The sequence below is a fragment of the Cetorhinus maximus genome, chromosome 3 (genome assembly GCF_964194155.1).
Source record: "Cetorhinus maximus chromosome 3, sCetMax3.hap1.1, whole genome shotgun sequence".
Classification (NCBI taxonomy): Eukaryota; Metazoa; Chordata; class Chondrichthyes; order Lamniformes; family Cetorhinidae; genus Cetorhinus; species Cetorhinus maximus.
In genome coordinates this window covers 78892865-78915864 of record NC_135881.1, presented here as the reverse complement: position 1 = coordinate 78915864, position 23000 = coordinate 78892865, and the positions used below count along the sequence as shown (strand labels likewise).

The 23000-nt window shown below is 42.5% G+C and overlaps 1 protein-coding gene across 1 annotated transcript in view; it reads right to left on the bottom strand.

The window, feature by feature from the left end:
* LOC144678739 (contactin-associated protein-like 2) overlaps nt 1-23000 on the bottom strand; it is a 2328914-nt gene that overhangs the window by 182309 nt on the left and 2123605 nt on the right. The window contains exon 19 of the mRNA XM_078538599.1: nt 22393-22617. Coding sequence (XP_078394725.1) covers nt 22393-22617 — 225 coding nt within the window. The remainder of the gene's footprint in view (nt 1-22392; nt 22618-23000) is intronic.

Genomic DNA, 23000 nt, shown 5'->3' with positions numbered 1-23000 from the left:
TCCGTATGGCGTGCTCCATCATGCCCATTATTATTTTTAAAGGAATAGCTAATTAAAGGCCAGGGAGTGGGCTCACTACCAAATTAGAACTGACAGGCAGGTTCCCGTGGCTGTGGGAGGCCCTCTAGCACTTACACATCAGCAGCCCCACTGGCCGAGGTGGGAGCTGCTGATCTGAGGATGGAGGGAGAGACAGGGAGAAAGCTGGGTAAGTCTTTTTTATTTTTAAAATGGCCACATCTGTCTGGCCATCATCTTGGAACGACAACCTCTTCACGGCATGGCCAATGGCTGCAGCTGTGCCCCGGCAGCTATTGCTCATGCGGGGGTGGGAGGGGTGGTGGTGGAACCCTTGTGGTTTCAAGGGCAACACCATTCCTCCTGTTCAAACCTGAGCCCACCACATTGGACTACACGTGTTCCAGGCCGATGTGGGATGCCCACATGCCAAATGGAGTTCGTAGTTGAGGCAGGAATGGAGCCTTAATAGTTTTCCTAATTACATTAATTTTATCTAAAGTTGGCCACCCGCCAGTTGCGGAGGCAGGTAGCCATTCGTGACCCCGCCTGGTCTCTCTGAAAATGGCCTGGGATCATGGCACCACTGACACAACAACCAGCAATGCCAAATTGTGGGCTGACCTGTCGTCCATCCCGACCTTGACCTCCTTTGAAAGTTCAGCCAGTGAGTCTATCCAGTGAGTAGCTGAGCCTTACAGACCAGAAAACTAGAGCTTCAGCCTATGTTTGTGCTGAGTCTGTTGATCTCAGCCAGGTGAAGCGATAAGGCTCTACAATGACCTCAGCATTCCATAGGTTCAGAAGAGGAAACTGCTACTGGTCGTTATCCGGTAAGTCCTGTTGGAAATGCATGCATATGGATATTGTGTGGGAATGGGTTTAGGTCTAACTATGACGTTGCTTCCTTAGTGACATTCATTGTCAAGGCTCACATATCAACCATGGGCATTTAGACTAAGTTTGGAGGACATTTCAGGCCTATGGGATCACATGCTATCAAAGGGTAACGTATTCTGAAAAGGGAAGAACAATATGGAGGTGGGAGGTGGTGGCGGAGGGGGAACACACTTCCAACTAAAACAGCAATATGAAACAGATATGAAAACATTCCTGCTTGGCTCCATTCAGTGGTGGATTTCACACTACATTTCTTCCAGCATCTGACCATCACATGCAGTTCACTGAACTGGAACAGCTACCAGATTTTTAGTAAGTCCCATTTTCTTTTTTAACTAAACAAGAAAGACCCAAACAAGGCATTTTGGAATTGCCTCTGGGCCAATAAAAGCCGTCAGAGAAAGTGGTGTCATGTCCAGGCTGATTTGTAAACAGGCAAAACGGATTTCGTAGTCATCAAATCATTCAGTATTGAAGGAGACTATCTGGCCAATTGTATCTGTGCTGGGTTTTTGTAAGAGCTATCCAAATAGTCCTACTTTTCTCATAGCCCTGCAATTTTTTTTCTTTTGAAGTTAGTATCGAATTCCTTTTTGAAAGTTACAATTGAATCTAATCCCACCGCCCATAAAATAAATGCTCATTTCCCCGCCCCCAATTCCTTTTCCAATGTTAAATCTGTGTTGTTATCTACCCTCCTGCCAATGAAAACAGTTTCTCCCTGTCTACTCGCTCAAAATGCCCTCATATTTTGAACACGATTATTAAATTTCTCCTTGCCATTCTCTGCTCTAAGGAGGACAACCCCAGCTTTTTTAGGTTCTTCACATCATTGGAGTCCCTCAGGGTTTTCTGCTGTAACTGCTAGTTCTTCCTACCCCTTGAATTAAACTTACATTTCCTTATTTCTCCAGGTTACTTACATAGGATTACATAGGATATGAGGCAAAAGAACAGGCCATTCGTCTTAATTAATCCATGCTGGCATTTATGCTCCACTTGACCACTTGACCTCCTCTGAACTTTTCTCATCTAAATCCATCCCGCATATGCTTGTCTAGTTTCCCTTTAAATGCATCTGTTAGTGCACTCCACACAACCAATACAATAAGAGAATTATACTCCTTGGAGAATTCCAGGTTTACCAGTAGGAAACAGTACTGCCCTTTTGTTTTGTTTCATAAAAATTCACATCAGTCTGGTTGTCACTGTGATAATGTTACCCTGCCATGTCTGTGGTTCAAATTGACTTGACGAAACCTGCAGAGGAAGTTACTCTCAAGAAAGGGAAGCTGTATAAACAGGCTGCAAATAGATAATGGTATTCTTTGGATGAATTAAGAAAACAAAAATTATAACAATAATTTAATATAAAATGTACATAATTATTTGAGGAAATTTCAAAGAATTAAAAGCTTACGACCGAGGTTTGGTAAAGTTAGGTAAATACTGCAATTTCCATTTTAAACTTGAGTAAACTTGACTTTGCTGGTGGAATTTGCATCTTCTTTTTGTTTGCTGCTGATTGCGTAGGGCATATTTATTTGTTGGATAGCAGATACAATATTTCTTCCTAAACATTTCACAATTATATAACTACCCTCATCGTATATAACCCATATCCTGTTTCCAATTACTTTCCAGAGTTATGAAGGAGGTGCTGCAATGTTAATCAGTGGTAAAACAACTGCAGAGCTGGGAGGTTGGTGGTGGCCTTACTTTGACTGTCATATCAATTACTTGTGTCATTCTGTTATTTATAACAGCTGTAAAGGGAAGCCTGACATCTCCAAATTTGAGAAACTATATATTAGGTTTACCTTAAGGTAGGATTTTTGACTTGTGCAATTTTTAGTGGCAAAATGGGAGCCATACATAGATTCATTCAATTCCTATTTGTTAATATAAAAATGAGGTGAGTTGAATCAATATCCAGAGTTACACACATTAACCAGGATTCGTCAGCATGTTAAGTTAGCTCTATCACACTGACTTATAGCTCCAAAGCAGTTCCTCTAATAATACTGCCAGTAATCAAATGTTCAAACTATGAAAAAGATTAAACAATCAGAAGTTACTTATCTTATTTATATTTACTGAAATTCTTCATTAAAATGTTATTGTTTAAATACATGGTTATAATCTCCTGTGCAACACTGGCTGGAATTTTACGGCCCCCTGGGGGCAGGCTGGCAGACAGGAAGCATGGGAGGGGGTGGGAGGAGCTGTAAAGTTGCGCACCATGGAAATGGTTCAGTGCCCCCTGCCTAACCGTCCCCACTTGCCCCGCTGCCATTTTACCAGCAGAGGGTGAGGCACAGGAGGCCTGCTCACTCCTGGACCAATTGAGGTTTTTAATGTGCCTCCTCCCTCCAGAGCTGGGATTTTACAAATGGTGGGGGAGCCGGTGCTAAGTGTCCAACCAGCCAGGTGAATCCTGGTAGGCTGGTGGCCTTGAAATGGGAGATTCCTCCTTTTTGGCCCCCATGCCTATCTGAGGCCCCTATAAGCTATCCTCCCCCATCATTTCCTCTCCTCCCTTCCCTGTCCACTCTGGCACCCAACCTCCCTGCTAGGGCCTGCCAGTCTGGTTTCGGCGAGACTCTGGACTTACCTTTGTTGAGGCTTCTGGCACAAGAGAGCTGTTGGCCATTTGACTGGCCAGCAGCTCGCGGAGGCAGGACTACCTCCCCGATAAGCCCATCTCAAGCCAATTGATGGCCTAACAGCTGTTAAATGGCTACAAGGTAAGCTGGCCAAGCAGATGCAGGCTCGAGGCCAACTTTACACTGAATCCCCCATTATGTTTGTATGTCATGCACTCTTTATTTGGGCATCATCATTAAACACACAGTCACACTTGCAGCTACACATTGCTACTGCTAAATTAAGTTTCATAAGATCCAGAAACAGGACATCCCCATACTTTTGATATAGCTAATGCATGGAAGGAAATTCATTTTGTTGTGCTCATTCTTGTACCACTGAGATCCACTAATATTGCGGGTTTTTTATTGTTACAGCTATCTATCTGCAATCTGAACTGTTATTAATTGTCATTTTATAATAACCACAAGTATTTATTTGTACTCCAATTCTTAAGAAGTTGCATGGAATAACTGAATACTGTATCTATCACTTGGCTGGTGTCGTTTTTGATTGCACTCTTACAAATGAAAAGCCCCTGTAGAGGCTTGTGTGGAGCATACACACTGGTATAGACCATTTAGGCCAAATGTCATGTTTCTATGTTGTAAGTGCTATGTAACCCAATTTTCCATTCATTAACTTTCTTGGATGGCAATTCCATGGCTCCCCTTACAGGCTGATACTCTTTTCCATCTGGTTTTACTGTATGTGCAATGGCGGGCCAATCCAATAGCCTTAGGTTCACTAAGTCATTTTCTGCATGTAATGTAATTACTTCTTTCGCACTTTTAAAAGCAGCAAAGCAAATTCAACATTGAAATAGTTACTATTTGCTAAGTCCATCCTTACTGTAGTTCCTTTGTATCTTAAGTGAATCAGAACATTCACAGCTAAAAAACCCTGAGGCCCTTTAAAAACATGTATTATCCTAAAGTGACAGATTGGTCAATAGCTTATTATTACTTTGCCTGTAAACCAAACTGCCTTCTGGCTTCTGTCTTAGACGATCAACAAATAGATGAGATTAAATTGTGGCTAACCAACTGTGAACCTACACAATGATCGTTGATTCTCCTGTTAGTGCTGAGTGTAGCATCCATTCACTTAAATTTTAGTTTCCAGCAAATCTTATCTAATCTGGTCAAAAATATATAAATGTATTGGAGAAAAGGCTATTCATCACATCGTTGGCTTCTTCCATGAGACAATACATCTATATTGCACCTGAATGGACTCTTTCTAGTTTAATGCCCCCCTTGAACCCAGATGTTTAAGGAGAAAATAGTTTATTGAGTTTCTGAAGAGAAAAGGAATTTAGGGCTGCATGAAAGTGTTCATCATCCTTATCATCAGTGGTCTGTTGACCCTGGCATCATTCTCTCTTTTTCAAACCATTCTATCTTGCATTGCTCTCTTAAGTTCTCCGTACTCTTTCCCATTCTACATGTGGTCAAAAAGTCTCCTTTTTTCTCCCTTCGGTATTTTGAAGGAGGTGGATAGCAAGATAGTGGCGCATTGGTCGTTATCTTCCAAAATTCAATAGATTCTGGAAAGGTTCCACCGGACTGGAAAGTTGCAAATGTAATCCCATTATTTAAGAAGGAAGGGAAAGAGAAAGCAGAGAACTGCAGAACTGTTAGTCTGACGTCAGTATTAGGGAAAATTGTAGAATCTATTATAAAAGGATGTGGTAACTGGACACTTAGAAAATAATGGTAAAATTGGGCAGAGTCAACATGGATTTATGAAAGGGAAATCATGTTTGACAAACTTGTTGGAGTTTTTTGAGGATATTACTTGTAGCATTGCTAAAGGAGAACTAGTGGATGCTGTGTATTTGGATTTTCAGAAGGCTTTTGATAAGGTCCCACATAGGAAGTTAGTAAATAAAATTAGAGCACAAGGGATTGGGGGTAATGTACTAGTATGGATTGAGAATTGGTTAACAGACAGAAGCCAGAGAGTAGGAATAAACGGATCATTCTCAGGATGGCACGCTGTTACTAGTGGGGTACTGCAAGGATCAGTGCTAGGTCCACAGCTGTTCACAATCTATATAAATGATTTGGATCTGGGGACCAATTGTAATATTTCCAAATTTGCTGATGACACCAAACTGGGTGGAAATGTATGCTGCGAGGAGGCTTCAAGAGGATTTGAACAGGCTAAGTGCATGGCAGATGGAATATAATGTGAATAAATGTGAAGTTGTTCACTTTGGTAGAAAAAACAGAGAGGCAGAATATTTCTTAAAAGGTGAGAGGTTGGGAAGTGTGGGTGTCCAAAGGGACCTGGGTGTCCTTGATCATGAGTCACTAAAAGTTAGCATGTAGGTGCAGCAAGCAATTGGGAAGGAAAATGGTATGTTGACCTTTATCGCAAGGGGATTTGAGCACAGGAGTAAAGATAAAGAGATGACCTCACCTGGAGTATTGTGTACAGTTTTGGTCCATTATCTAAGGAGGGATAAGAGTGCAATGGAGATTAGACCCTGGGATGGTGGGATTGTTTTGTAAGGAGAGACTGGGGAGACTGGGTCTTTATTCCCTAGAGTTTCGAAGGATGAGGGGTAGGTAACTTCATTGAAACTTACAAAATCCTTACAGGGCATGATAGGGTCAATGTAGCTAAGATGTTTCCACTGGCTGGTGAATCTAAAACCAGGGGACATAATCTCAGGCTAAGGGATAGCCCATTTAAGACTGAGGTGAGGAAGAATTTCTTCACTCAGCGGGTGGTGAATCTTTGGAATTCTCTACCCCAGAGGGAAGCTCAATCATTGAACATCATTCAAGACAGAAATTGATAGATTTCTGGAGACTAATGACATCAAGGGATTTGGGGATAGCGCAGGAAAGTGGTGCTGAGGTAGATGACCAGCCATGATCTAATTGAATCATGGAGCAGCTCGACGGGCTGAATGGCCTACTCCTGTACCTATGTTCCTTTCATCCATCTTTCTATCACCTCTTTTAATGTCCCATTTCTGCCCAGCAGATACCCAACTCAGTTAATTTGCCTCATTCTGATCAATCTAATTACATTCTTCTTATATCTTTGCTAACACCTGCTCATCACTTGTCTTACCTGTTCACTTTACTTTTTCCAAACACACATCTCAAAGTTCTCTAGAAGTCTGATCTCACCTTTCTCCTGTGTGCATGTTTCAGCATCATACAGCACCACACCCCAGATCAAAGTCATCACTAATATTTTCTTCAGTTCCCTATTCAATTATCCATCCAGGGGAACTCTTTCCGTGTCAATGTGAGAGTCAGTGAGCATTCAAACTGTACTTGGCTCCCACCTCATGCTTCTGTTGCTTTGCTTGAATATCAAGCAATGTGACACATTAAAGGAAGCATAAATGCTAACTGGAAGCAATTTTGAATGAAGAAGGCCTATCTTAAATAAATTTCATTTACACCTGAGCCTGAGCTGGGAGCTGCAGGAAATTCTAATTGTATAATAAGATTGTGAAATTGGGAAATTCTGCCCATAGCCTGAAACAAAGTTTAATTCCCTGAAGCGATGTCATCATTTAATAGGAGCATGGAGTCCCTGACAAAAGACTGTCAGTGTGAATTAAAGAGTAGAATAAAGCCACCTGCAGGGAGGGAGGAGAAGAATTCCAGTGTGAACTAGATTCTGGGCTGGGGTGAAGAGAGTATTAGTATGTAGTTGGTGGAGTGGAAGGATGAGGAGGAGAAATGTTCCAGTAGAAATTGTAAGAAGAAGAGTACTATCACAAACTATGGGACAAAAGAAAGGGCATAAGGGCACCAGTATGAACTAGGGGGAAGTTGGAGAATAGCACTTGTGCCAATTAAGTAGGAAAGAACGCCAGTATAAACTGGGAAGGGAAGAGTAGAAGTGTGTCAGTGTGAACTGGAGACTGGAGATGATAGGGTTGAAAAGATTTCCAATGGGAACTGGAGGTGAGGAAGTTTATGAGAGTGAATTGCAAATGAAACAAGGTGTAGGGAGCAGAGGTTAGGCAAGAAGATTGGAAGCAAGAATGGGGCGGAGAAGGAAGAAGGGTGACTGTGACAATTATAGAAACATTTTTTAAACAATTTAACAACAAATGGTACTGATACATATCCACAAGTTTGCACATGACATAAGAACATAAGAGCATAAGAAATAGGAGCAGGAGTAGGCCATTCGGCCCCTTAATCCTGCCCCTCCATTCAATAAGATCATGGCTGATCTGCCCCAGGCCTCAATTCCTCTTTCATGCCAGCTCCTCATAGCCCTCAACTCCCCGATATTTCAAAAATCTATCTACCTCTTCTTTAAATACTTTCAGCGATCTAGTCTCCACAACTCTCTGAGGTAGAGAATTCCAGACATTCTCTCTGAGAGAAGAAATTCCTTTGCAACTCAGTTTTAAATGAGTGTCCCCTTATTCAGTAACTATGTCCCCTAGTTTGAGATTCCTCCATTAGTAGAAACATCTCCTTAACATCTACCCTGTCAAGCCTCTCAGAATCTATTTGTACCTTTCAATAAGATCACCCCTCATTCTTCTAAACTCTAATGAATAAAGGCCTAACCTGTTTAGCTGTTCTTGTTAAGTCAACCCCTTCATCACAAGAATCAGCCTAGTGAATCTCTTTTGAACTGCCTTCAATGCCAGTATATTCTTTCCTAAATATGGGGACCAAAACTGTATACAGTACTCCAGATACGACCTCACCAACACCCTGTACAGTTGTAACAAGACTTCCCTATTTTTAAATTCCAACCCCCTCTCAATACAGGCCAAACTTCCATTTGCTTTCTTAATTATTTGCTGCACCTGCATGCTAACTTTTTGTGTTTCATGCACAAGAACACCCAGGTCCCTCTATGCTCCACTTATAAATTTTAATAATAGTCTGCCTTTTGATTTTTGCTACCAAAGTGCATGACCTTGCACTTTCCTACAATAGACTCCATCTGTCAAGTTTTTGCCCACTCACTCAACCTGTCTATATCCGCTTGCAGATTCCTTATATCCTCATCACAACATGCCCTCCCACCTATTTTTGTATCATCAGCAAATTTGGATACATTACACTCTGCACCCTCCTCCAAGTCATTAATATAGAAAGTAAATAATTGAGGCCCTAGGACTGATCCTTGTGGCACTCCACTAGTTACATCTTTCCATTTCCAAGACCATTAACCCCGACTCTCTGTCTTCTGTGTGTTAACCAATCCTCAATCCATGCTAACACATTACCCCAATACCGTGAGCTCTTATCTTGTGCAATACCCTTTTATATGACACCTTATCGAATGCCTTCTAGAAACCCAAATACACTACATCTACCGGTTCCCCTTTATCAACTCTGCTTGTCATATCCGCAAAGAACTCTAGCAAATTTGTCAAACATGATTTCCCTTTCACAAAACCATGTTGACTCTGTTTGATAGTGTTAAGCTTTTCTAAATCTCCCGCTATTTCTGCCTTAATAATGGACTCTAGCATTTTTCCAATGACAGTTGTTAGGCTGACTGGCCTATAGTGTACTGCTTTTTGTCTCCCTCCCTTCTTGAACAGGGGCATCACATTAGCAGTTTTCCGATCTGCTGGGACCCTCCCGGAGTTCTAGAATATTTCGACCAATGCCTCCACTATCTCTGTAGCCACTTCCTTTAAAACCCTTGGATGTTGGCCATCAGGTCCTGGTGACTTGTCTGTCTTTAGTCCCATTAATTTCTCAAATACTTTGTCCCTCGTGGTAGAGACTGTTACAAGATCTTTCCTCCCATTAGCTTCTTGCTTATCTGATATCTTTGGAATGTTTATTGTGTCCTCCACCGTGAAAACCGATGCAAAATATTGATTTAAATTATTTGCCACTTCCCTGCTCTCTGTTATCAATTCTCCAGTCGCATCCACCAAGGGTCCCATGCTCACTTTAGCTACTCTCTTTCTTTTTATACACCCATAGAAGCTCTTGCTGTTTGTTTTAATATTTCTTGCCAATTTACTTTCATAATCAAATTTCTCCCTATTTATTAGCTTTTTAGTCATCCGCTGCTAGTTCCTAAAAAATTCCCAATCCTCTGGCCTACCACTAGTTTTTGCCGCTTTGTATGCCGTAGTGTTTGATTGGATACTCTCCTTGACCGCCTTTGTTAACTATGGGTGGTTCATCCTTCTCATCGAGTCCTTCTTTTCGACCGGGATAAATTTTTGCTGAGCGTTATGAAATATCTGCTTAAATGTCTGCCACTGCTCATCCACTGACTTTCCCGTTAGTCTATTTTCCCAGCCCGCTTTAGATAACTCTTTCTTCATAACTCTGTAATTGCCCTTATTTAAGTTGAGGACACTGGTTTGAGATCCGAGTTGCTTGCCCTCAAACTGAATTTGAAATTCTACCATGTTGTGATCGCTACCTGCTAGAGGATCCTTAACTATGAGATTTCTTATTAATGCTACCACATTACACATTACTAGATCTAAAATACCTTGTTCCCGGGTAGGTTCTGCAACATATTGCTCAAAGAAACAGTCCCTGATGCACTGAGCAAATTCGTCTTCCATGTTACCCCTGCCAATTTTATTTGTCCAGTCAATATGCAGATTAAAATCGCCCATGACAATTCTAGCAGCCTTCTTACATGCCTCCATTATTTTCCAATTTATACTTTGTCCTACACTGAGGCAACTCTTCTGGGTCCTATAGGCGACTCCCACCCATGACTTCTTCCCCTTGCTATTCCTTATTTCCACCCAAACTAATTTCACATCACGATTTATTGCACCTATATCACTACCCACCACCTCACTGATATCTTCCTTTATTAACAAAGCTACCCCACCTCCTTTTCCTTTTTGCCTATTTTTCCAGAAGGTTGAATACCCTTGAATATTGATTTCCCAGTCTTGGTCACCTTGCAACTATGTCTTTGTAATAACTATCAAGTCATAGCCATTTATTTCTATTTGTGCCATCAACTCATCTATCTTGTTACAAATGCTGCGTGCATTCAGATAAAGAGCCTTAAGTTTTGACTTTTTATCATTATTACTCATTCTGGTTCTAATTTCTGCTGCACTCTTCTGCTTATAGTTTCTGCCCCTTCCTGCCACACTTTGATTATCATTCACCTCTTCACTACCCTGCACCTCTGCTCTCGCGATTATTTTTCATTTTCTAAACTTCCCTTCAATTGAACCCTCCCCCCACCCACCAATTAGTTTAAAGCCCTTTCTATAACCTTAGTTATACGATTTGCCAGGACACTGGTCCCAGCATGGTTCAAATGAAGCTTGTCCAACGGAACTGCTCTCTCCTTCCCCAGTACAGGTGCCAGTGTCCCATGAATTGGAAAACTTTTCTCCCACACCAATCATGGAGTAAAATTCCTGTACTTTTTGCCACAATCTTTGCTATACAAGTGATGAAATGTTGAGTATATCTGCAAATTAGTTTGAAATCAGCGTGTGTACTCAATGCGTGTTTAATATAACTATGTGCTGGGGTGTGGGGAGTCTGCCCTCAGTGTTTAATCCAGGCCTATATTTGGGCATTCACTGCATTGTTAGGCTGTGTTCATGTTGATAGTGCTTTTGAAATTGTTGGTCAGCTTTTACTAATTTCCTACTTAACATATCTGAGGATCTGGTGTGAAGGTGAGAATGTGAGGTACTTCAATGAAAATGCCTAGAACTTTACGCCTATACTTCCATGGGCTGAATTATACAGGTGGGAAAATAAATGGACGAACCTGTAAATTAGAGTGCGTGCCATTGGCCCAACAGCCCCGGATGCCAGGTGAGGTGTCAATCTCACCAACTGCCTGTGCCCAAGTGTGGCCCTTAAGCGGGCAATTAATGGCCAAGTAAGTGCTTTATTCCACGGGCAATCTGATTTAATGGGCTGAGGGAGAGGCCAGCGCCCAATGTGTAGCCTAGCAAGTTCAATTCTGCAGGCTGCTGGTTGGTGAAAGGGGTGTGTCTCCTTCCCAGGTGCCTTGTACCAATCAGAGGACCCCCCCACAATAGTTTTGCCTCCCCCAACCCCCTTCACCAGGGCCTGCCAACCTGGTCTCAATGAGAACCTGGACTATCTGGGTTTGAGGGAATCAGTTGTTTCTCCTCCTTTTGGGAGTCCTGCAATAGCAGCAGTGGCCACCAATTCTGCTGTGGCACAGAGCTGCTGGCCTCCAGTTGGCCGGCAGTTGTATGAAGCGGGACTTCCTCCTGGAGTCCGACAGAAGTCCCGTCTCATACCAATTAAAGGGCCCTTGCCCAAAAAATTAAAGCGTGATGAGCCGGCCAAGTGGAGATGGCCATGCCTCCGAAATTTACGCTGGGGTGCTGGGAGTCTGCCCTCAGCGTATAATCCAGTCCTATGTTCGGGCATTCACTGCTTTGGTCTCTTCGATTTATTGTTGACATATTTAATGTTGTGGATTCTGGGAACTGTCCAAAACTTTCTTCACTTAGGATGCTTGCAACAAACCACGGACCTCCTCTTGTCATCCTCTTCCTGTCTCATCAGTGGAGCCTGAAATTAATCCCAGATCTGACAGATGACAGGACAACCTTCTAAAATAGTCCTATGAATTTCCTAAGCATCAGGTGGCATGTTTCACCAAAGGAATGTCAACTTTTGAATCTTATTACTTCTTCATTTCACCTCTGATACCAGACACCCAAACGTAGGTCCACAAAAGGAATATGGCCAAGAGATGCTAAGAAATTCTTACCGGCACAGGACAGCTTGCAGAAAATGGATTTAGAGAGCACCCTAATCCCTTAGATAGTAAATTCATTGTTCAGTGTAGTATGGAGTTATGCAGATCAGAAAGGCACCAGGTTTGCTGGTGTACACTAAATTAGGTGATCTCATCTGAAATGATGATACACTTAATCACAGCATTTAGATGAGAAATGGGAATAGCCAAACAAGATTTCCACTCCCATATGCTATTCAGTTAGCTCTACTGAAAAATGGATGTGCGTGCCACATGGAGACAGGATTGGGTTTAATATGGAATTGGGTTTAGCTGCAACATCTTCCATGAAATGTAGTCTGGCAGCATGCAGCAACTAAGTTTATACTGGAGCTTGGTAGCAGAGGGCGTTGAGTTGCCCATGGAATGATACACATTTGCATAAGAGACCATCTCCAGAAGGGGCAGGAAGTAAACTAATTTTTGGAGAAATTATTTCAGATATTTCAGGCATTCGAGAAAACCTCAATATTCATGGTGGGAACAGTTTTCTGAAAGTTGCCCTCATTATAGTCTATTCAGTGGCATTTAGCAGTTTGTAACAAATTAAATTTCGATTCACAAAGTTGTTGCTGCATAATTTGCACTGCACCATGTGCACATGTTGTGTCAATGCTGTGCTTCCTGATAATGAAAGTAACAAACATTAGTAATTACTTGATAGTAAAAAAGAAGAGCAAATGGAGACAAAAGATATTTATGGTATTTAAAAATGGCTTAATAAGAGATTTCTGAATATGCAGTTATTTTTTAATTGATAATTTGGAAATTTGCAAGCTCTGATATCCAACTGAATCATGGAATTGCCTGTGTGGCAAAATATCTTCTATTGGACATAAATGGAAAGTGCTTGACAATGCCAGATAGTTTAGGGGAATGAATCATGAAAGTATACGTGTTTTCTCACTGGTTTAGGGTAATTAAGTAAACATATGGCTACACCACTTGTCTGTAGATTGGCTAAACTCCAAATTAGAATTAAACACCTTTTGAACCCATTATTCTATAAAATTCTATCTATCAATGGATTTTTTCATAACGAATAGGCAGGAGGGGAAACCTCCTTGTCAGTTACTTATAGACTCAAAATAATTATCTTGTGCCACACAAAGAATAACTTAAGACTGTCACTGGCAATGGGTTTCAAGATTTAAAAAAAATGTGAAGCCAGCTAATAGTTGAACTATAATTTTTTAAGTCTGAAGAACAAGTACAATCCAAATCAATTCTTGTAATTTTGTTTATAGGGAGTCTTACAGCACACTGATTAGTATATTAGGCTCTCATACATAAAGGCTGTGCTGATCTCTTAAATTTGATTTTCTTTAATGATTCTACAATTTGTTTGCATATAAGCAATTATTCATTTTCAGAATTCTGAAATAGCCAATGTTCACAAAAGGTTGTCTGAAGGGAGCCATAAGAATTGGAAACCTGACACTGAATGCATATATATATGTGGCTGGTGAATGAAATATGTGAAGAGAAAAAAATTGTAGGAATGGCTTTTTTTTGACAATACTTAGTTGGTAGATAAGATAGAGGGATTTTATGTTCTATTTTCCAAATATGATTGGATATTGCATCTCAAAATCTTTTTGCCTTTTACTTCTGGTTTGGTTTTAGCACTGTTTTCTACTTCATTTCTCTGAGGCATGATAGCCTGATCCCATGATTTGTTCTCAGATCTGAAAATATGATAGGATTTATGCAATGTATAAATAGTGTTATACTTGATGTTGAATGAATATCAAGGTACTGATCTAGTTAGCTGCAGTACAATGGGCAGAATCGTCCCAGATGTACACTAAATGTGGTAGCAGGCGGGAAAAAGGACGTTTTACTCGCCAGTCACAATGGCCACTTTTCACTCTGTATTGTCCCATTCCTGGTGCGTCCCGCCTCATTAATAATGCATTCACGGGGAACGCACTGGCTCACTGGCAAGTCAGCTCAGATTTGCCTGCCACACAGTGACCTCAGCGCTTCCACGCTCCAGGTGCCCTGTTTAAAACGCACCAGAGCACATGCCAACTTCATGCCTTCAGACCAGGACTAATCCAGGCGACAGCTGGCCCCAAAAGCAAAGAAGATGGCAGCCCCCAAATTTAGTGACGCTTCTCTGGGGTGCCTGCTGGATGCAGTCAAAGGCCGCCACAATATCCTGTATCCCTGCTCTGGCCACAGGAGGTCCACCAGAGTCACCAATCCAGTCTGGGAGACAGTGGCAGTGGCAGTCAGTGCTACTGGAGCACAGAGGAGGTTAGCCATCCAGTGCAGGAATGCATGCTCTCATTCTTTCTGCCAGGGTAAGTCAACCACCTCATCACTCTCAATTCAATCACTCACAAACCCATCACACATCCACAGGGATCTCACATCTCAAAGTACAATACCACCAACTCTCACACACACCCTCACATCTCCATCAGACCCATATCCACTGGAGCTCGTGTCCTCATCCTGCCCATGGCTCCACTCACCACACAAACATTCCATGTAATGCCATGTGTCCTGCTCACACTTTCTCCACCTGTTTTCATGCAGGAGAAGCCTGCTCACAACAGCAGGGAGAGGTCCCAGACCAGGGGTAGAGTGAATCATATTAGACCCCTCACTCACTTTGAGGAGCATGCCATTGTGCTGACTGGTGAGTCCCTGTGGTGACGGTGAAGTCGGCGGTGAACACCCACCTGAGGATCCTGCACCACATCATTCCTCTCTCAACGCAACTGTGAATGCTCTCTCTCCTGCTTTTGACTCTGCCCCCATGCACTAATTATTTGGACTTTGGTTCACAAGGAGTCTGCCAAGCAACCCTCAGCCAGTCAGTCCCTCGGCTCCATCCAGGTCCTCACTTCCAGCCAGGGGGACACCTCCTCCATTGAAAGCTGGGAATAGGCAGCCTGGAAGACGCATCATAGCACTTACCCACACCCTCCACCAGCACAGAGACACACACTTTGGTGGGCTCTAGATCTAGAGCAGGCCACTGCCCTTTGACGTTCAATGGCATTGCCATTGCTGAATCCCCAACTATCAACGTCCTGGGGGTTACCATTGACCAGAAATTGAATTGGACTAGCCATAGAAATACTGTGGCTACAAGAGCAGGTCAGAGGCTAGGAATCTTGTGGCATGTAACTCACCTCCTGACTCCCTAAAGGCTGTCCACCATCTACAAGGCACAAGTCAGGAATGTGAGGGAATAATCTCCGCTTGCCTGGACGGGTGCAGCTCCAACAACACTCAAGAAACTTGACACCATCCAGGACAAAGCAGCCCGCTTGATTGGTACCCCTTCCACAAACATTCACTTCCTCCACCACTGACGTACAGTGGCAGCAGTGTGTACCATCTACAAGATGCACTAGAGCAACTCATCAAGGCTCCTTAGGCATCACCTTCCAAATCCAGACTACTACCACCTAGAAGAACAGGCGCAGCAGATAGATGGGAACACCACCACCTGGAAGTTCCCCTCCAAGCCACACACCACCCTGACTTGGAAATATATTGCCGTTCCTTTACTGTCTATGAGAATCCACCCAGCGTGCAATGTACGTGTTCCTGCTGGGTCCGGTAGCTGTAGGGATCCAGCATTTTCTGCTCCTCAGATGTCCACGATGTGAGCAAGGTTCTAATTATAAGTCCCGACTTCTGCACGTCACACTTGTCCAGACATGTTCTGGGCCAGAACAAAAAGAGAATTACCTGGAAAAACTCAGCAGGTCTGGCAGCATCGGCGGAGAAGAAAAGAGTTGACGTTTCGAGTCCTCATGACCCTTCAGCAGAACTGAGTAAAGTTAGGAGAGGGGTGAAATATAAGCTGGTTTAAGGTGGGGGGAGAGAGGTTGGGGAGCGGGGGGGTGGTAGTAGGGACAAGCAAGCAGTGATAGGAGCAGATAATCAAAAGATGTCACAGACAAAGGAACAAAGACGTGTTAAAGGTGGTGATATTATCTAAGAGAATGTGCTAATTAAGAATGGATGGCTGGACACTCAAGGTACAGCTCTAGTGGGAGTGGGGTGGAAAGACTGACAGGGCATTACAGATTTAAAAGTAATGGAAATAGGTGGGAAAAGAAAAATCTATATAAATTATTGGAAAAAACAAAAGGGAGGGGGAAGAAACGGAAAGGGGGTGGGGATGGGGGAGGGAGTTCAAGATCTAAAGTTGTTGAATTCAATATTCAGTCCGGAAGGCTGTAAAGTGCCTAGTCGGAAGATGAGGTGCTGTTCCTTCAGTTTGCGTTGGGCTTCACTGGAACGATGCAGCAAGCCAAGGACAGACATGTGGGCAAGAGAGCAGGGTGGAGTGTTAAAATGGCAAGCGACAGGGAGGTTTGGGTCTTTCTTGCGGACAGACCGCAGGTATTTTTCCAGGTAATTCTGTTTTTGGTTTGGATTTCCAGCATCCGCAGTAGTTTTTTGTTTTTATCTCTATGTTCTGGGCCAGTGTGTTTTCCCGCCGTCGTGCGCGGTAAATTTGATGTGTGGGGATGATTCTGGCGCACAGGCAAGATGATGAGATGCAAATGCATTGAAATTAAGTTCCCGACATTGGGAAAGGTGGCCAGCCATTGACGCGGGGAGTGGACGATCTCAAACTGGTTTTACAACAGCGCAAAACCGATTTTTGGCCTTCTCGCCATATTGTCCACTCATACCCACCATGATGGCCGATGTCAATGGGGGTGGCCAATGTCGCAACAGTTATAACAACATAGGAAGGCATTGCTTAAAATTTACAGTGAAGCAATATCCAGGAATTATGTAATTTTGGAAGTGACCTTTTTTAAAAAATTCACCTCCCTCACTAGGATACAATCAATATTACAGTAATAATGCTACTAAGATTTTAGAAGTGGCCTTCTTAATTTATACATAAAATTATTAATCCTGCTTTCCTTGGTTTCAGTTATTTGTCTTCTCATTTTCCCGTTCTTGCTTTTCCATATTACATCTTTTATTTTAATTACTTGAATATAGCTGAAAAAAGATACATGCTGTTGAAAATTTTTGTCTTGCACTCATTAGGACACATGAGAGAATACCAAATTTCAAAGGGAAACAACAATTTATACTGCACAAGAAAAGGGTGCTGATTGGGTGGGAAATGGACTCAGATTGGTTGAGGTGTTGCCATGAAAAATATACAAGGAACAGTTATTGCCCAAATTATGTTTAAATTCAAAAAAAGCAAGTTGACTCTGATTGATTGAGGCATTCCTATTGGGAATGCACCAGAGAGCAGTTGTCCTCCATGCTTTTGTTTAATTGAAAAAGGCACAATTCCTGGACATAATCTTTCTGTTTGCAGAGGACAAGGCCCTGAGTATGAATATATGTAGTTTCTAGCAAACATAAGTGAGCCACGTTGCAAACTCAACTGATAATCTTAAATTGGTTGTTAGTCCAATTCTGAGCACACTCAGAATTGTTCAATAAGTACTGTCCAATCACGGAATGACATCTAATTTTGGCACTCTCTTCTGACTTTTGCAAGCACGAGCTGGTTGAATATGGTCAGCACTCTGCATGTTGTGACCAGCCGAAGGGACATGTTGTTTGATATGATCTACTAGTCATTGGGGCATATGGCTGACCCATCTAGCATCACACTGAAAAAGACATGGGGGATAACCGTTCCCTGGTGCATTCCCTAGGGCAATGCCTTGACCAATCAGAGTCCACTTGCCAACCAATCAGCATCCTTTTCTCATGCAGTATAAATTGTTGTTCCCCTTCGAAATTTGATATTTTTGCATGTGCCCTGACGAGTGCAAGATGAAAAGCTTTGACAGCATGTCTTTTTTTCCAGCAATACTTAAATTCTGTACTACGAAGCGACTATTTCTATTACTTCTTATCTTTTCTGGCTACATATCTATTAATCTTATTGCCTTCCTTTGTACTTACTAACCCTGCCAAAAACATCTTACTAACAATTAATCTGTAAATGGCTGAAAGCAGATTTCAAAGTAAATTCTTTCAGCCAACTGGGGAAGTAGTAACGTTTGATTCAATCATGTCACCAGGATGACAAATTAAAGTTTTTGCATATTTTTGGCAGTAATATGGTGATTCTGGAAAGCAGAAAGCTGAGAATATAAGAATTTATCAACAATCTAGGTTGGAGGAATGTGCCCAGGAAATTATTTAGTTTGTGTTGCTCAGCTATAAGATTATATGCTGCCTGCTATAACCCAATAAAACTGTGTATATTTTTATACTTTATGCAATGTACAGCAAAATAAGACATTTTGCTCCAAAGAATCTAAGGTTGAGAATTATGCAATGTTCTTCGGCCTTCTGGTTTGGGGGCTTCATTTTTTTCTAAAGTTGGGTCCATGAATTGAGTAAAATCAGCTGCAAATGAATACATTTAATTTGTATCAAAGACAAAGCATGGACTGAAGGCATTCTCACCTACTGCCAGCGGACAGCTGAAAATCATGGATATCTGCATCTGATTTTCTGACATATACCAGCAGTGGCCAAGGTTCATTGACAACAATGTGCACCAAGAGTTTATTTCCAGTATCCTTGTATTTGGAAAGCCTTAACTTTAATCAGCAAAACAATTAGAAGGTACAACAACATTCCTTCCATAAATATTTACAACTGTCTTCACAAAGTATATTGCTAAAAGGAATTGACATATAGAAACATAGAAACTAGGAACAGGAGTAGGCCACTTGGCCCTTCGAGCCTGCTCCGCTATTCATTATGATCATGGCTGATCATCCAACTCAATAGCCTGCTTTCGCTTTCTCCCCATAACCTTTGATCCCTTTTGCCCCAAGAGCTATATTTAACTCCTTGAAAGCATACAATGTTTTGGTCTCAACTACTTTCTGTGGTAACGAATTCCACAGGCTCACCACTCTCTGGGTGAAGAAATTTCTCCTCATCTCAGTCCTAAATGGTCTACCCCAAATCCTCAGACTATGACCCCTGGTTCTGGACTCCCCCACCATCAGGAACATCCTTCCTGCATCTACCCTGTCTAGTCCTGTTAGAATTTTATAGGTTTCTATGAGATCCCCCCTCATTCTTCTCAACTCCAGCAAATATAATCCTAATCGACTCAATCTCTCCTCATATGTCAGTCCCGCCATCCCAGGAATCAGTCGGGTAAACCTTCACTGCACTCCCTCTATAGCAAGTACATCCTTCCTCAGATAAGGAGACCAAAACTGCACACAATATTCCAGGTGTGGTCTCACCAAGGCCCTGTACAATTGCAAGCAAGACATCTCTGTTCCTGTACTCGAATCCTCTGCCTATGAAGGCCAACATACCATTTGCCTTCTTTACCGCCTGTTGCACCTGCATACATATTTAGTGCCTACCTCCATGGAACTTCAATCATTTAAAAATGATGCAGGTGACTGAAGGTGTATCCAGATTGATACTGCCATCTGCTAGGGGCATAAAGTAAAACGTTCCCTTTACCAAACAGGGAAAACAACTAAATGCATCAGAGCAGAACTACAGACTGCTGATATTCACAATTTCAGGTTTAACTATTTTTTTTGGAGATTTTGATGCTGTAACAGAGAGGGTTGATGAAGGGGGCAGGGAGACCCCTTTCGGAGGTCAGGTTGGCTGGCAGATCTCGAAGGCGTGACCTCCTCCCCAGAAGGGGGTGAAAGTTATGCCCTGAGCCAATTAATGCCCCTCCAAGAGTAAAATAGCTGCGAGGCAGCCTGATTTTTTGTGAACGGGGTCCCAACCGACTTTTTAGTTGGGGTTGGGGGTGTCGGGAACGCAACGCCCCTGTAAAATCCAGCCCCAAGATTCTGCAATTCATCTTTTGTGGAGGGGTAGTTGTTGGGCTTTGGCATCAAAGGAAATGTTTAATTATAAAGTTTAGCAAGTATAACTGGGTCTGACTAAAATGTAATTGGGATCTGACTGGTGAGTTGAATTTATGGTTTAAAAAAAGTTGCAGGGGCAGGGCTCTGACCTAGTCCAACCTGTTACTGAATACCATGGAGGGGAAATCAGCCTCATGCTGGACATGCCTCTTAACTATAATGAGGCCCTGAATTAAACAATTAGTGATGAGTTTAACTTGATATATGCCATTGGACTTGTAAGTTTAGATTAGTGACCAGCACTTTGCAGGTTTCTGTGTTTCTATTTGCCCTGGAATGAAACACCTTGGAGGCTGGGCAAGAGAATGTATGTTCAAATATTCAGAGCTCAATGCCTACTAAAATTGAATTGCAGAGAGGGAAGCATCTGCAACTGGAGCTTGCCACCTCCGATATGTAGGGTGATTTTACAAGAGACAGGAAGATTACCAGTACTCTAGGAAGATACACTGTACTGTTTTAACTGGTTATACTTCACTATTACTTATGTGAACATTTGGGGATGCCTTAGCCTTGCCATTGTTAACCTGCATATAGGCTCCCTGGACTTAGGCATGTGAATTGAATGGAATTAAATTGAACCTGAAACAGTGGGCAGAATTTTCAGGTTGGCGAGCGGGGGCGGGATCTGCTCACCGACACGTAAAATGATGCGCAGTGGCATCGGGTGTGCGTCCCGGAGTCACCGCGCGTCATTTAGGTTGTCAGTTTGGCGGGCACACAGCTGACTCGCCTGCGCGCCCACTGAACTGTCAAAGGCCTATTAAGACCATTAAGAAAGTAATTAAAGTTGTTTGGAATGCTGCCTGTCCAACCTTAAGGTTGGTGGGCAGGCGGAGAGCCCAGGCGGCCTTTGCATTTTTTATGAAACCTCATCCACGGGCGGGGTGAAGTTTCATGAAAGGTTTATTCATTAAATAAAAAATTTTGAAAAAATTAATGGAAATGTCCCAGCTCATGCGACAGTTTCACACGAGGGGACATGTCCTTAAATTTTTTTTCCTTTATTAAAGTTTTCAGAACTTAAACTAATCTCCCTGAGGCACCTCCGAGAGCGCAGGCCTTGACTCAGCGCTTCCGGGTGTGCGCCATGCTTAATTGGCCCACCCATGTAAAATGGCGGCACACACCCATTTGGGGGTGCCGATCGGGTTTGCGCTCGCTCCCACCCGCTCCCGCCCGCTCCCGCACAACCGCCCCCCCCACCCACCGACGGGGGCAAAATTCAGCCCAGTGCATATTCTACATTGGGAAATGGAAATGCTACCTGTGTGAATTTCTCAATAGCTTAAGTTGGAGACTCTTCAATATACTGATGAGTTTCTGGGCAAGTATAGAACCTTGGTTAGGCCACACTTGGAATATTACGTGCAATTCTGGTCGCCACATTACCAGAAGGATATGGAGGCGTTGGAGAGGGTGCAGAGGAGGTTTACCTGGATGCTGCCTGGTCTGGAGGTTATTAGCTATGAGGAGAGGTTGGAGAAACTCGGATTGTTCTCACTAGAGTGACGGAGATTGAGGGGCGACTTGATAGAAGTTTACAAAATTATGAGTGGCATGGACAAAGTAGATAGTCAGAAGCTTTTTCCCAGGGTGGAAGAGTCAATTACTAGGGGACATAGATTTAAGATGTAAGGAGAAAACTATAGAGGAGATGTGTGGGGCAAGTTTTTTACGCAGAGGGTAGTGAATGTCTGGAATTCGCTGCCAGAGGAGGTGGTGGAAGCAGGTACGATAGTGGTGTTTAAGAGGCAGCTCGACAAATACATGAATAGGATGGGAATAGAGGGATACGGACCCCGGAAGTGCAAAATGTTTCAGTTGACGGGCAATATGATCGGCGCAGGCTTGGAGACCGAAGGTCCTGTTCCTGTGCTGTACTTTTCTTTGCTCTTTGTTCTTTGTAAGTCAGATAATCAGTTGATCCCAAGAAATTGTTTAGTGAAGACATCTAGACATTTACTTTGAACATACTAATATTTCCACTAAGGTAGTATCCCACAATGTAAAATTAGGATCAAAGTCATATCACATAGCTAGCCACAGCTATTCTAATATTACATATTAAAAATAGAATTAACAAATACCAAGATATGGAAAGCATTCCACAATTCTCAAATCGGACATGTGGCACATGCGTTTTATTTGTTTAAACCTATAAGTGGAGATATAAAATAGGACTTCACCATCTCACCATTGTGTTTCAGAATCACAGCCATGTAATCTGGTGAGTAGGTGCTGATATACAGGAGGATGCTGGGAGTGTTGGTAGTGCTGAAACTGAAAACCAGATCCTCTTTGGTCAAAGTAAGGTTGGAGTTTGCTGGTTGTGATGAACCCTTCAAGTCCTTCAGAATGTCCATAGAAGACTGGAAGTTGTAGCGTATCCAGGTCCCAGCCTCAAAGAATCCACCGACATCTGCAAGGTGATTGATATTAGCAAGAATTTCATGAAAATAGTTCACTCTCAGAGAAAACAAAAATCATCTGCATTCTACTAAAGATATCACATGGTTAACAAAGCAATGGCAAATACTGTGATTAACATTGCATGTACTTTACAGTTCCTGTACCAATGGCAACCCCTACTTCAACAGCTGAGTAAGAGAAAAGAGGTTAAATACAGATAATGGGTTTAGGTTTATGCTCATGTTTATTGCTCAGTTCCTTAGCTCCTGAAGCAACGTAAGAGGCGTCTTTTTGTTGAAGGGGAGCTACTAAGCAAAGGCCACAAAGCCAACTGTGATTATGTAAACACCAGACATAAAAGTTTTAAATGACTTCTTCGATCATATGGAAACA